The following is a 15,325-nucleotide window of genomic DNA, read 5'->3' as shown; positions in this document are numbered from 1 at the left end:
GGTACTTTCTATTAGAATAGTTGTTTTAGAGTTTTTTTTTTAAAGATCTTTATAGTTTCTTTAAAGTAAAGTGAAAATTTAGATTTAAGTTTCATTTCACAAAAAAACTTCAAAAACATATTGTCCCACATAGGCGGACCCTTATTTTAGCCACATAGCCTGTTAGATTGTGTTAAAGTAAACGTTTCTCATATTCTGAAAATCAGTGCATAATATTACCAATTTTCACATTTTTTCACAAAAATTTTTTTTTGCACTTAAATAACTTTTCTGTATTTAATCTACGCCCACATTGGATGTTGAGGATAATTGGACCTCAGGGGCCAGTAATACCTGAAGACACACACACACACACACACACACACACACACACACACACACACACACAAAGGCTCCAACAAAAGTCCAGATACTTTCAGACCAAACAAATCAGTTTTTCTTTTCTTTATGATTTCAAAGTGCTGAACAGAGCCTCCAGTGAACCAAAGAGAAAAAAAGAAATCTAAACAAACCAGAAGAGACATTGATTTTTTTTTTCTTTTTTGCCATCTTGTTTCTTTCTCCAAAAGAAAAAACAAACAAACAAACAAACAAATGCACAACTCGTACCACAATATTTGAAAAAAGCTATTGAATAAAAACACTTCAAAATATTAGTTTTCGTCTTGTGTGTATATATATATATATATATATATATTTATATATTTATATAATTTTTACTTCTTCCATCTCTTCTCAAAAATGTTGCCTACTGGGCAACGTTAGCAAAAAGAAAAGCCCAAGTTGGTGATGAACATGTCCAAGCCCTTTAGGAGCCGGCGGTCTTTGCAAAATAAATACAGGCAAGAAAGGCGATAAAGAGAAAACCATGCATATGTTTTTTTTTCCTTTTTGTACAAATAAAAGACATTTTTTGCAACAAGTCCTCCATATTAATAAATGGCGTTAACAATATAAACTTACAAAAAAATGAACATGAACGCGGAATGTTTCGTTCCTCCTGCACTACGTCTCTTTTTTTTATCCTCCCTTGCTCCTCACTCTACCCCCTCTCTTTCTCCTTTTAAGTGCTTGTAGCCCAAATTCTCCTTTACTTGCTTTTCTTTTTTTTTTTAGTTCTACAGTCCTACACTACAATTCTCTGATTTTTTAGAAACCAGAAAATAAAATAAAAAAATCTACAGTCCTTTCAAGTTTGTGGAACTCGCGGTCATTAATGAGTTAGTGCGCAGAACTGGTCTGAGAAAATCTCTTTTCTGCTCGGTTTTAAAACCTTCACCTCACAAGGCGAGTCCTTAGTATTAAAATAATTTAGAGTTGAAATAGAAATGGAACCCACACACTCCCTTATTTCCATTGCTTTCCTCCTTGCTCCGCTTGCTAATCTGTTATTTGTTGTTCTGTTAAATAGCACTTAGTAAATTGCACTTGTATGCAGTTTTTGGGTGAAACAGAGTGTGATTCTGTGTTTAGAAATTTTAATGCACTTTTGTCTGTCTGTCTGGATGATGGTTGATTCATTTGTCTAAAGCTTATCTTAGAGATGCTTAACAGAATACTCCAGCATTTTTCAACTTAGTTTCTATGTGCTGCATCTGTAGAATATGGTGGATTAATACACACAACAATTTCTCTGTACAGAATAAGTGTTTCTCTGTATTTAATAAAATTTGAAAAGCACATGCTGAAGCAACTGCCCTTTGGCTACTATCATAAGTATTATAACATGGAAGTCAGCAGGTAACAGTTCATTTCCCCCGAGCAAAGCATAACATACTGTACCAACAACCGCATAACTCCTAACACCACATTCACCTACCTAACATGATTAAAATGATAAGTCGCTCTGGGACCGTCTACCAAATGCCATAAATGTAAACGTGTGTTCTGAAGAAAGCAGTTGCAACTGCGGGGTTGTCTGGAGGGCCTAGGCCCATTCACGTAGAGGACAAGCCTCAGATTTCTGTCTTCTAAAAAGAAAAAAGTTCTATGATGTCAATTGTATTATGTGTTGCCCATTGAACATAAATCATTTTTCCCAATCACTAAGACTGTGGCAATGTTTACATCGCTGCATGCCACCACTGGTCGTATGCATTGCTGTTAAATAAGGCAAGGAACAATGTTTTTCTTTTGACGGCAACAAATACACATCGTTGCCTGATCTACTGCTTTTGCAGATGTGGGAACTTAGCTGAGCTGTGCTAATTCTTGACATCGGCTGCTACTTAGTTAGTTTACCCTGGTGAAGAAAACAACATTCAATGCTGCAATCAGTTTTTGATTTTCTTGCCGTGACAAAGAACAGTGAGAAAATCGCAATCTTTAACCGTTATCCTGGACATCTACCCTGGTGCTGTGATAGGTATGCTTTTGATTAAATAGCCTTTACGTGCCATAGCATTCCATCAGTTGCTATAGTAACTATCTAGGTCAGCAACCATTTGTTGTGTTTTTTTCTCTCTGGTTATGGTAGCTACAATGAAGTAGGCTAGCTGGCTAGGTGGTTATCCTCACTATAAGCTATTTCTCTGGAATGTAATGCTTCCTAGCTGCCCCCCAATAAGACTATACCATTGTCCAATTACTGCCCCTAGCCATCACCGATTGATTACCGTATTGTGAGTGGCATGTGGCACATTGACCCTATCATTAGGAGATTGTGAGTTTGATCCCTGACCATGCCATCCATGGCCAGGAGTCAAAGGGAACATAACTGGCCTTGCTCTGTGTGGATGAGTAGGATGGCCCTTCCTCTCCCCACTAGTGTGATACTAGCGAACGATGCAAGCCTCTAGGCACACTGATCTGTCTCATGATGGGTGCTAGTAACAGTTCGTAAAAATGCAGTGGTGCTTCACATGCTAGCCTTTGCCCTCCTAGCTTGGTAGCGTGATATGATAAGGGGAGACTTAGCTAATGGGTTGAATTCACAGTGACTAAATTAGGGAGAAAATTTAACAAAATTAATAAAAGAGAGAAACTTTTTCACTTGCTAACAGCCTATAAATCATTAAATTAATGGCATGGCTAAAGCTTCCTGTGCTAGTTAGCCAAAAGCCTTATGTTACTATAGTCTCCTACTATTATTAGCCTCTATTTTTTTTAGATTTTAACAACTTTAACATAATCACAATGTCATTCAGTTTATATATATATATATATATATATATATATATATATATATATATATATGTGTGTGTGTGTGTGTGTGTGTGTGTGTGTGTGTGTTCCAGGTGTGGAAGGCTGCAGCACAGCTTTATCTTTTTTGTTAGCACGACCATAGTAACAAAAATTGCTGCCTCGTGCTGCTATAGAATCCAGACAGTGTATCAAAACTAACATAGGACATGGACTATAAGTTAAAAGGAAATACAGATTACAAGAACCATGTAAACATCGCGATAGATACAATCTATTAGCGATTACCATACCATCTCCTAAAATGAAATTCTGGCTATGTCACTGGTCTTGAGTCTTTGAGCAAAGTGTGCTCTTTCGTAAGAACAGGGAAATGTATTGGAATTATTTTCCATAGTAATCCACCGTATAGTGCAGATCAGGTTAAAAAAATGTTGGAGTATTCCCTTACCACACTCCTGCAAAAGAGTAGGTATGTGTGTGCATGTGTGATTAAACAGCTGTTGCCCTCGTAGTCTAGATGAATGACAGCGAAGTATTCTGACAGCATTCTTATTAAAAAAGAAGTATCCTTCCATGCTCTCTCCCTCAAACACACACATGCATACACATATGCACTCATTTCCCACGATACATTGAACCATAGTCCAAAAGAACAGCTCTGCCCCCCACCCCAACATACATACACACACTCTTCCACACAACCATACATTTCCAACATCTACATTTTCCAATGCAGAGCCAAAGTGAAAAAAGCTCTTCTCTGGCTGAGCTCCTGTGCCACCAAAGTCACACTAGAGACTCATTAGAAATGTAGTTCGTGAGTCTCTCTGGACAACAGGCTCCGCCCCTCAGTGATGCGTCTGCATAGCTGCCGTGGGCGTGTCTCAGTGAGCTTTTTGTGGGTGTGTCTGTGAGCTTTGTGAGCGTGTCTTAGAGCCATCAGTAGGGCAGGGTGTCCAGGAACCTGTCGATGAGTGGAGGGGGTGGGACTAAATCCTCCAGCTTCAGGTAGAAGATCCTCTGGAGGCCTTGAGTGCGCTGAGACCGGAGCTCTGCCCTCAGGCCCAGCACGGCAGCTGTGGGAGGAGGGGCCTTGCCTACAGCAGCCACGCCCCCGATCCCGCCAGAGCTGAGGTGTTCCCGCAAGCAGCAGACGAGCTTAGACTGCAGCTCCTCCACCTTCTTGGGCTCTTTGAGACCAGGACATTGCTCTGTGGAGACAGAGGGACAAGAAGGAATGAATGAGTATTTGCACCATATAATACACAATGCCATTTTTCACCACTACAAACTAAATATGGACTAGGGGTATTAGTTGTCAAGGTTCATTCCCCTATCCCCCTGTCTTTTGGTCTGACAGTGATGATATGCAGGTTCTTGACACTCACCCTTAAACCGATTCTCTAAAACAATTACCATCAACATGGGTAGCACAATTAGCAGAATTATGTGGTGCTGTGAACAGGCAAACTTGATTAGGACTTGACACTAATGCAGTTATCAATAGCAACACCGCAGCCCCAACACTACAAGCAGCCTTCTAATGTGAGACTGACACAAGCCTCCTGGCCGGACACATACATATAGACACACAAAAAGAAGGACTCTTATGGAGTCTTATGGATAGTTATGTAAAACCGTATGTGGCGTGTATATAACGGTTACAATAGGGACAAATGCCTTGAACTGTGTCATACTCCCTCCTAGCTGTTTGTGTCATTGAGTTAATGTGAAGTTCAGCTCTATCACTTTGGTGGTAATGTGTCAATAACAACCTTCAAGCCTGCCCACTCCACACACTTCTCACTCCTCAGACTGTATGTGCTTGTGGATGAGTGTGTGTGTTTATGTAAATTTCTGTAAAATCGCCCAAGAGCTGAGCATCTAACTCCATGTAAACTGCAAGGCAAGAATGTGAAATTGGGGTGCAGAGGGGGTTGCAGTACAACAACGACCTACAGTACCGTGCCAAAGCCAGACCACCCCTCATTTATTTAATTTCCAGTGCAACAGCAATTAAGTAGAAATATTCTAAATATTTTTCAGGAGATATTTCTCTCCAGGAGATGTTTCTCTCCATACTTCCACTGTGAGAAAATGACTATTGTTAAAAAGTGTAATTGGGATTACATGATTTGTGAGAAGAAAAAAATACAACCAACTTCTATGACTGAACTTTGGAGGTATAGAAAAATATCCCTGCAGATATCTTTGAAAAAACTGAAAGCAAGTCTCCTGAAACAGCAAAAGATGGACACATTAAATGCTGAAGGACTTGGAAATGTACTTTTTTTTCTAATGCTGAAAATTAATAACTTGCATTTAATGTCAATTTTGACCTCAAATTAAGTAAATAAAGAGTGTTGTCGCACTTACACAGTACTGTTTTTTATTTATACTAAATAAATAAAATAAAATAAAAATAAATACTATTTTATTTAAAATGTAAGCAAAATCTAAAGATATAAACAAAATCATTCAAAGTGGTTTTAAAAAGCTGATATTACTGACAAAAATACTGAAAAAATGGGCTTCAACACTTTTCCATTGACGTCTATTACAACTGTATTTTGTATATATATAGTCCAGATGTGGCAGACAGAGGTTAGGTTGAAAAAAGTCTGGATTTATTTAAGGGTAATAACTGAATAGGCCTGCAGTTTAAGGGGTTAAGGTTTGTTTTGGAAATTAATGTATGTGCATGCGCATGAGTGCACGCACAAGTGTATGTGTATTGTGTGTTGCTTTTATTTATCCTCATGCTGTGGGTGTTGAGTAGCCACAATGTCTCTCTGTCTACCTCTCTCCCTCTCTCTCTCTCTTGCTCTCTTTCTCTCTCTAGGGGATGATCGATGGCACTCTTTCACTGCGGACACTTTTAGAGGGTCGATAGATTGAGTGGAGGAGTGGAGAGGGGAACGGAGAGCAAGAGAGAGGGAGAAAGAGAGGGAAAGGGGGAAGGCGGAGGAGAGCAGGGCTCCGCTGAGTAGCGGTCGATTCCTCCCTCTACAGAGCTAAGTGCTGCTCCATGGAGGCCAACACACACACACACACACACACACACACACACACACACACACACACACACACACACACACATTCTGATGAAGACTGAAGGCTGTAGGTTCTGGTGGGAAATAAACTGTGGATGGGTGAATGGGCAAATGTATGGCTGGATAGACAGATCTATCATGTCTCTTTCCTCTTATTTTTAAAAATTAAACAAAAATGGCCAAGGAATAGAAGCACAATGAAGAATTCCAATAATTTTATGAAAGTTTAGCTTAATTCAGTGGTCAAAAGGTAAACAGAGTCCTTCAGAGTGGTTAGATATGAAATGTGTCTAGGTAAGCTTACCAACTCAGATGTCTTTAGAATGGTGGTTATAAGAACCAGGGGCGGTGTCATCTGCTTACCCTTTTTATTTATCATCTGAGCTTTTAAATGTAATTTTGATAATAGAAAAATATTGTTAAATCTGAAAAAAATTTGCATTTATTCAAGAGTATTTTGCCCACCAGTGCCCTGCATGTATCTCTCCACCGTGAACCAAAAAACAATATGCCTTTAAAATATGTTTTAAATCTTTATATCTTTTTTCAGAACTATTATAAAACATACCTGAGACATTATTTTAAACATAAGATGAGACCTTGGCTTGAAACCTTTTTTTACATCTGTTCACGGCAGAGGGACAAACTCAGGGTGTTGTAAGGCAAAGAAGTCCCCAAAGAAAACGCAGTTTTATCAACATTACACAAAAAATCCAGAAGACACATATCGGTTCACTGGTCATTTTGGGTAGTAAATAAAATGGCTATATGTGCACTGGAGACATGACCCCAGGTTTCAGTGAGATAATAATGCATCCTTTCACATCAAACCACTCTGAATTACTTTTCTTGATCTCATCCACTGAACAACTGGTAGATTTCTTCTTTAATTAACAATACATTGTGCTGCCATACAACAAACATGACAACTTCACATTGCCCTACTTTATCATCCAATAACCAACAAACCCCACCTGTGCTCATAGAAAGCACACAAAACGCTTTCCCCATCTCTCTCTCTCTCTCTCTCTCTCTCTCTCTCTTTTCCCATGATTAAAAGGGGATTATTTCTTCTGTGTAGGTAAACCCTATCTCTGGCATCACCTGCCACGCACCTGTGATCACCGTGACAACCGGCCAAAGCCACACATAGAGGTGTGAACGAGGGAATGGGAGAATGGAAAGCAAAGGAAGATGAGAGCAAAGTAAAAGAAAAGAGAGGCGAGAACGTGTCATAGTGTGACATCAGGATGGAGGGAGGATTATCCTCATACAACACAACTGACGTACCCATGTTGCCCCCATGAATGTGTTTTCTTGTAGCTGCTGTCGAGAGGTTGGACAAGATTCAACATAATGACAAGCTGTAGTGTGTTAACAATCCCAAATGATATGTGCGAAATGCCAGCTATTAGGGGAGATTAAGTTTAGTTTTGTTGTGTAATCAAGAGTTCTAAGACATGATGTCTGGGACAGTTGGTGTTTTATCATAAAGTTTAAGCTTAAAGCATTAAAAAGGTGGAGAACTGACCACAAGGTCAAATAATCCTCACTGTTTTTAACACAATTTTACCACTAACATTGTTAAAACACTGAAGATCTGTATAGGTTTACCAGTCACTGTGAATAGAAAATATAATGTTTTGTTCATCCTGGCCTAAAAGCTCAACAAGTTCATCATGCACCACATCTTGGCCTCACTTTCTGTAATAACTTTCATCATTTAAATCCCAGAGTAATCTGAGCTCTGTATAAAATTAAGGGATATCAAGAGTGGAGAAAATGTATCCAGCTACATAAATCTTCTTAACAGCAAGGTAAAGAATGGTGCCTCAAGCAGCTGTTTGACCAGCTGTTAGCATTAGCTGGCTAGTTAATGCAGCTATTTGAGAACCTTGCATTTATTTACTATTATTACTTGCTCAGAAGGTTGACAAAATTAAAAAATTACCAACCCTGAGTCTGATTGTGGTTGAGTCCTTTTCACCCATCCAAAGAAACATCTTCTGTTTTATTTTGCTGTCAATTGATCTATTGAAATCAGTCATTTTAAAGTATCCTATTTGACATGTCCACATGACATGTTACTAGAGTTTTGGCTGTTTCATTAAGTTGAATTGCTTCATTGTGGAAAGCTAGCCCTAGACTGCAGAGGTTATGTAATATGTTTATTTATTTTAGCTATTTCTGTTGTCCATTTGGAGCTGCTATGTATGTACAGCTAGAAAGCAATATGGTTAAGCCCTTAAACTCCCGAGCGTATTATATACTAAGACTTATTATTCAGAACCTACTTAGAATTCAGTGCAAACTGGTGGAGCTTTTCTTAGGTTAAAGAAGTCTGTAATAAAACTTTGGACAAAAACATTGGACGAAAAAGAAGAACTAAACTGTATCGTAATAATTTATATGGCAATTTATTGTGAGCTAAAAATTCATGTTTGTGACAGGCCTTGCCAACACTCTTTCAAGACTGTCCACCTCTACAGCAGTATGAACTCTGGTGAGGTGCGTTTATGCATGTGTTACCTGTGAGCAGCACTAGGGCGGACAGGCAGGAGAAGGCTGGCAAGTCCAGGTTCAGACTCTGAAGATGGGAGCTGAAGTCTCTGATGGAGTCGAGCCATTCTCCAAAGCCTCGCAGACACTGCAACCTATGGAGTACCAGCCCTGTGCAGAAAACAAACTTCTCCTCTGCCAACAACGACCTGTGAGAGAGAGAAGACAGAGAGAGAGAGGAATGGGTTAGGTTGAACAAGGATTGTTGTTATTTATTCAGCTTCAAGGTGCCATTTGATGGCTGAAGTTCAGTCACCGGCTTTCATCTTTTAATTAATCGCCACAATTCCGTCCACCAAAGGGATGAGATATCGCTTTCCATTTCTGCATCTGTCCATATTAGCAGTACACACACACATATACACATACACAGGCACACGCATACCAAACATTAACCCTCTCTCATCTCCACGGCTATAAATCCCAGCCCTGATTGGATGCTAAAAGTCTGCATGTGAGTCGTTATGCACGAAAACATTTACCATGGCGACAAATGAAAGCCAGCATAGGGAAGAGCACATCAAAAGATTGGAATGGACTTAATTACGTTTGAGCTCCCCCAATTAAAGCTCTTAAAACATTCCTGAGATTTCTCTCTCTCCTTTGCCATCCCCCATCTCTTGCTCTCTCATTCTGGATGTGGGACAGAACGCATGAAGTTGTGAAGTTTCTAATCGGCTTGGTTTCATTTGAATTACAGACAGCAGCACCAATTCAGATGAAAGCACATAAACAATCTCAACCCTTGCCTCTTTCTTCTGATCTTCTTTTCTTTTCTCTTTTCTTCTCTGTTGATCCCCTTCCTTCTCGTCTTTCAAACTTTCTCATCCTCTCATTTTTTCCTACCTACTGTACTCTTCTTAATTCTTTTCTTGTCACCTGCTCTTGTGTCTTCTTTTCTCTTCTGTTTGCTATTCCTCTTGTCCCTTCTCCACTACAATACTCTTCTCTTGTCCCAAAGTGTTCTCTTCTACTCTCTTCTCTTCTTTTTCTCCTCTCTTCCACTACACTGTTTGATTCTCCTCTTCTATCTCTTTTCACACTTCCTCCATCCTTTTCCCTCCTTTCTCTCTTCCTCTCCTCTCTTCTCATCTCTCTTCCTGTCCACTCTTTTATCTCTTCTCTTCTACTATACCCTTTTAATGTCTTCTCTGTCCTTCTTTTGTCTCCTCTCCTCTCTTCTCCTCTTCTGTATTTTTCTCCACTCATTTCCTCTTTTCTTCCCTACTCTCTTCCTCTCCTCTCTTCTCCACTGCTCTACTCTATTCTTTCTTCTTGTTTCTCTTCCCCTCTTCTCCTTTCTTCTCTTCTCCTTTCTTTACTTCTTCCCTTCTGTCTTCCTTTCCTCTCTTCTCCCCTCTTTTCTTTACTTCCACAGTACTCTTTTAATTTCTCCTCTTCGCTGTTCTCCTCTTCTCTATTTTTTCTGCTCTCATCTCTTCTTTTCTCTCCTACTCTTTTTTTCTATTTTCTCCACTACTCTACTCTTCTTTTCTCTCTTCTGTTCATCTCCTCTCTATTCTTCTTCCATTTTTTCCTTTTCTGCTCTTCTCTTCTCTCCTTTCTTCTCTTTTCCTCTATTCTTCTCCTCTCATCTCTTCCCCCTCTCCTGTCCTCCTTTTTTCTCTTTTGTTCTCCTCTCTCTTACTTTACTCTCCTCTGTTCTCCTCTACTCTACTCCCCTCCTCTCTTCTCTCCTCTTTTCTCTTCTCCTCTCTTCTACTTTACTCTTTTCTCATCTGTTATCCTCTACTCCACTCTTTTCCTCTCCTCTCATCTCCATCTCCTCCTCTCACCACTCCTCTTGACTACCTCTTCACTCACAACCCTACAATTTTAGGATTAAAAACCCTCCTTGTGTTTTTCCTGTGGAGTGCATGGCTTCTGCTCATGAGCTGTTCTTCATTAGCTCACAATTACAAAGCACACACACTCTTATACACAGCAGGAGAGGAAGTGAGAGCAGGAGGAAACTGAAAAGAGCAAAAGAGAAAGAAAAAGAGAGAAACTCTAAAATCTCATCTCTCTAATTCTGAAGCCCTGGAGTGCAAGTAATAGGAACATGTGCTTAATTAATGGAAATGCATGTAAACACAAGGTTTAGGTACATTACTGGTGAGTGGTAAAGACACAGGGATGAGTGGCAAACAGAGAATCTCTATGGAATTAGGAAAATGAACAAAAGGCTCTTCAAGACCTCATATTTATGTTTGCGTCAGAGTGACTCACTCATCGGCCGGTTCATTAATTTACTATGTGTGGTTTAGCCATGTGCACCAGTTACACATTGAGTGTGTGTGTGTGTGTGTGTGTGAGATGCTGTGAACGGGTGGTGAAGGTGTTCTGAATACACTGAATAAGTCTTAGTACTTCACCCTTTAATTTGCACACATTTGAAGTCCTCACTGCCACACCTGCATAGCTTACGCATTAGTTTAAGTAACTAGTTTAACTCACTATTCATAGTTACTGAATAAGTTATAGCAATTACTGAATAGGTATTATATGGATATTAATAGTAGTTACTGAATAATTTCTATTAGTTTCTGAATAATTCATATTTGTTACTTATTAATATATAGTAAAATTATAAATAATTAATTGTAAAAAATAATTCATAGTAGTTACTAAATAATTAATATTAGTTATTGAATATTTTATAGTTATTTCATAAGTGACTTCATAGTTACTGAACCATTTCTAGCAATTATTAAATAATTCATGGTTCTTACTGAATAATCTTCAAATTACCAGCTGAGTAATAAGACGGTTTAAGGATGATCTCATGACTTATGTTTAAAGGTGTACATTTGTCTCTGTATAGAGTCTGGACAGGCATGAGTTTGGTGAGTGAGTGTGTGACGTAGGCCCGGATGAATCCCTCTGCTAGAGTGAGTCAGAACCCCAGCCTGAAGCCCCCTACTGAGGCTGTGACGCCACCACCCACTGGCCTCCCTCCCTGCACCTGCTCCCTCACAGGGAGAGAGCGGGAGAGAAAGGGAGAGAAAGAGAGAGGGAGAGGGAGGCTACATTGCTATTTAAATAGGGAGCAGCTGAACTGAACAAAAAAAATCATTTCCTGTTAAAGCAACATCAGAACGCTGCTGAGTCACTTGCACACAAATAAATTGCGCTTGCAACGCGAAAATCAACATGAGTTAAGCTTAAAAAAAAACCCTACATTAGTTAACAAAAGTGGAACTTACATGCAGTTATAAAAACAGTCTGCAACGGAGACATGACGTATGTTTGTGTGAGCTGTATGTGTGTCATGCACACAGAAGAAAGGGTTAGGGAGGGCTGCTATCCCATAACTTTAAACAAGTGAGTGCCGAGGTGGTCTGCACAGTGACCATAGCAACCTTACAGCTCACAGTGAACCGAGAGGGACGAGGTCAGCGTTTAGAGTCTTTCAAAAATGTAAACTTTTGATTCAATGAATCTGATTCAGAATGGTTCAACTTTTGCAATGTGGTATAATCTGAACCATGAATTTAGTCAAGCTTCAAGCAATTAAGCAAAGCCAGAAGGAAGCTTTGACACAATGTGAGAAACTCATCCCACCACATGGTCAGAATTTCTCTGGGCCAGTGACTAATATGCTGCTGTTATTAAAAAAAAATTCTAAAATGACTACCATTCACCATCACCGACATCCGCTTTCTGGGTAAGTGAAGACCTACCTGTTGGCCAGGCGGAGCACAAACAGCTCTAAGAAGGCGGAGTCTATAAGTAGGTTCTGGTCGTCGTGGTGAAGCTCTGAGAATCCCGGCAGTCGCTCTGCCCAGCAGCGTGTGACCTCCATGGAGCCGGTCAACACTCTGTAGAACAGCTGAATCTGCTGAGCCTCGGCAAGACCACCCGTCTCTACTGCGCTGAACTAGACAGATGGAGATGGAGAGAGATTTAATACACATTTGCCGTGTCAGTTAGTCTCCAATATAGCATTGATTCAGGGATTTGAAAAGGCCAGAGAAGAAAACAGGCAGAAAAACATCTTTCCACGAAAAGATACATAGGGTATAAAAAAGTATATCCAATTTCAAGCATTTTACAACACTAAAATTCATAATCCCACATAGTTTAAGACCTTTTCACACCAAGTACAATGTTTCAGGAGGGAAATTTTTTTTTACCCTTTAAAATGCCAGGCTTGTTGCATACTAAGGCTTATCATTCATTAACTTCAGGGACTTCAATGTAAAATAATGGAGCTTTTCTTAGGTTATAGGAGGCTTGGTAAGGGTTAATGTAGTAGAGCCTTCGCAACAAACCTGATGTGCTCATGTGATGTGTATAGTAATAAAGAATTTATCATTTTCCTGTCCATATCCTATATTTTATTTCATTTATTTTCCCTAGTGCTTCACTTTTAACATTAGTGAGTTATTATGTACCAAAAAGAACAGTTTTTTTGTGTTCTTGTGCCTTTAAGAGTGATAACATAAATAAATATTCTGATTGGCTGCACTGTGTTTTGCCTCATTCAAAAAGCAGGCTGGAATGAAATATTCCTTATAACTTCAGAATGAATGGGTGGAGCTAAACCGCTGGCTGCTTTAAGAATGACGTACGAAGCAATACAGGAAAGACAATGAGTCTATCTCAGTGTTAAAGTAGCTGTATCGTGGTGCGAGGAGGTGGATGCATGTGCTGAGATAAGCGACTTTTATTATGGGCAAATCTAGGGTCATGGTCAAAACAGTCCAGGTTCACAGACAAGGGGCAAACACAGGGCTTAAATACAACAGGGATGATGAGGGACAGGCGGAATCGGTGACAATTAGGGGCGGAGTCACAAAACAAGGGGCCGGACTAGGAAACCAAAACAAAGAAAACGTGGACTAGACCAAAACAAAACACAAACACATGGACAGGGCCGGGAGGGGCCAATTGTGACAGTAGCAACAACAGCCTGTTTCATTATAAGGTACATATAAGGAGAGGTTGGAAAATATAAAAATTAATTGAGTGTTTTCGCTACATAAGCTGAGACAAATGTCATAAGTTGGACCTTTTTTTGTTTTTTTTTTTGAGGGAAAAAAATTTAGGATGTGAACAATTTGTATGTTCAAAACCATTCAAAGCACCCTGTCAATGACATACAGTATCTCACAAAAGTGAGTACACATGTTCACATTTCTGCAAATATTTTATTATATCTTTTCATGGGACAACACCATAGAAATGAAACTTGAATATAACTTAAAGTAGTCAGTGTACAGCTTGTATAGCAGTATAGATTTACTGTCCTCTGAAAATAACTCAACACACAGCCATTAATTTCTAAATAGCTGGCAACACAAGTGAGTACACCTCACAGTGAACATGTCCAAATTGTACTCAAAGTGTCAATATTTTGCATGACCAGCACTACCTTAACCCTCTTGGGCATGGATTTCACTTCACTTCAGAGCTGCACAGATTGCTTCTAGAATTCTCTTTCACATCCTCTGTGATGACATCACGGAGCTGGTGGACGTTAAGACACCTTGCGCTCCTCCTCCTTCCGCTTGAGGATGGCCCACAGGTGCTCAATTGGCATTGGGTCTGGAGACATACTTCGCCAGTCCTTCACTTTTACCTTCAGCAAGGTAGTCCTCATCTTGGAGGTGTGTCTGGTGTCGTTACTGTCTTGGAAAACTGCCATGCGGCACAGTTTCTAAAGGGAGGGGATCATGCTCTGCTTCAGAATGTCACAGTACATGTTGAAATTCATGTTTCCCTGAATGAACCGCAGTCTAGGGCACTATGGCACCATCTGAGCCAAGCGAGTTGATCTTGAACAACAGGATATGGTTCCAGTAATCCATATTCTTGGACTGCTTGTCTTCAGCAAACTCATGGCGATGCAAACCGAGCTGATGCATTGTGTGGTGTATGGTCTGAGCACTGACAGGCTGACCTCCCACTTCTTCAACCTCTGCAGCAATGCTGGCAGCACTCATGCATCTATTTTTTTAAGCCAACCTCTGGATATGATGCTGAACACATAAACTCAACTTCTTTGGTCGACCCTGGCGAGGCCTGTTCCAGCCCTGGAAAACCACTGCATGACCTTGACCACTGTGCTATAGTTCAGTTTCAGGGTGTTAGCAATCTTCTTTCAGCCTAGGCCATCTTTGTGGAGAGCAACAATTCTATTTCTCACATCCTGAGAGAGTTCTTTGCCATGAGGTGCCATGTTGAATATCCAGTGGCCAGTATGAGCGAATTGTACCCAAAACACCAAATTTAACAGCCCTGCTCCCCATTCACACCTGGAAGCATGTAACTAATAGAAAATATTTGCAGAAATGAGAGAGGTGTACTCACTTTTGTGACATGCTGTACATAAGCTGACAGGATAGATACTACATATAAAGGGAACAAATCATGTTGTATTATACATCATGTCATGGCTATAATGCTCATTACCTAACAAATGTGTCAATAAAAACATTTCTTAAACTAAATGCAATATCCTACTGTAGAATTGTAGACAATATTTCAATCAGCACTGATCTGAGGCAAAAATAATTGTGTACATTTTTTCTTACCAAACAATTGTAACGGCAGCAAGGAGCTTC

At 39.8% G+C, this 15,325-nt stretch overlaps 1 protein-coding gene across 5 annotated transcripts in view; it reads right to left on the bottom strand.

The window, feature by feature from the left end:
• Window positions 1-429: 429 nt before the first annotated feature.
• nr4a3 (nuclear receptor subfamily 4, group A, member 3) overlaps window positions 430-15,325 on the bottom strand; it is a 41,789-nt gene continuing 26,893 nt past the window's right edge. For all 5 annotated transcript variants that reach the window (XM_017704015.2, XM_017704016.2, XM_017704017.2 and 2 more), the window contains 3 exons: window positions 12,440-12,636; window positions 8,727-8,905; window positions 430-4,355 (listed from right to left, as the gene is read on the bottom strand). In XM_017704015.2, the coding sequence (XP_017559504.1) occupies window positions 4,084-4,355; window positions 8,727-8,905; window positions 12,440-12,636 (648 nt within the window). In that variant the 3' untranslated portion in view covers window positions 430-4,083. The remainder of the gene's footprint in view (window positions 4,356-8,726; window positions 8,906-12,439; window positions 12,637-15,325) is intronic.

This window comes from Pygocentrus nattereri, chromosome 24 (assembly GCF_015220715.1).
Source record: "Pygocentrus nattereri isolate fPygNat1 chromosome 24, fPygNat1.pri, whole genome shotgun sequence".
Classification (NCBI taxonomy): Eukaryota; Metazoa; Chordata; class Actinopteri; order Characiformes; family Serrasalmidae; genus Pygocentrus; species Pygocentrus nattereri.
Note: the sequence above shows the minus strand (reverse complement) of the source record. Positions and strands in the feature narration are given on the sequence as shown.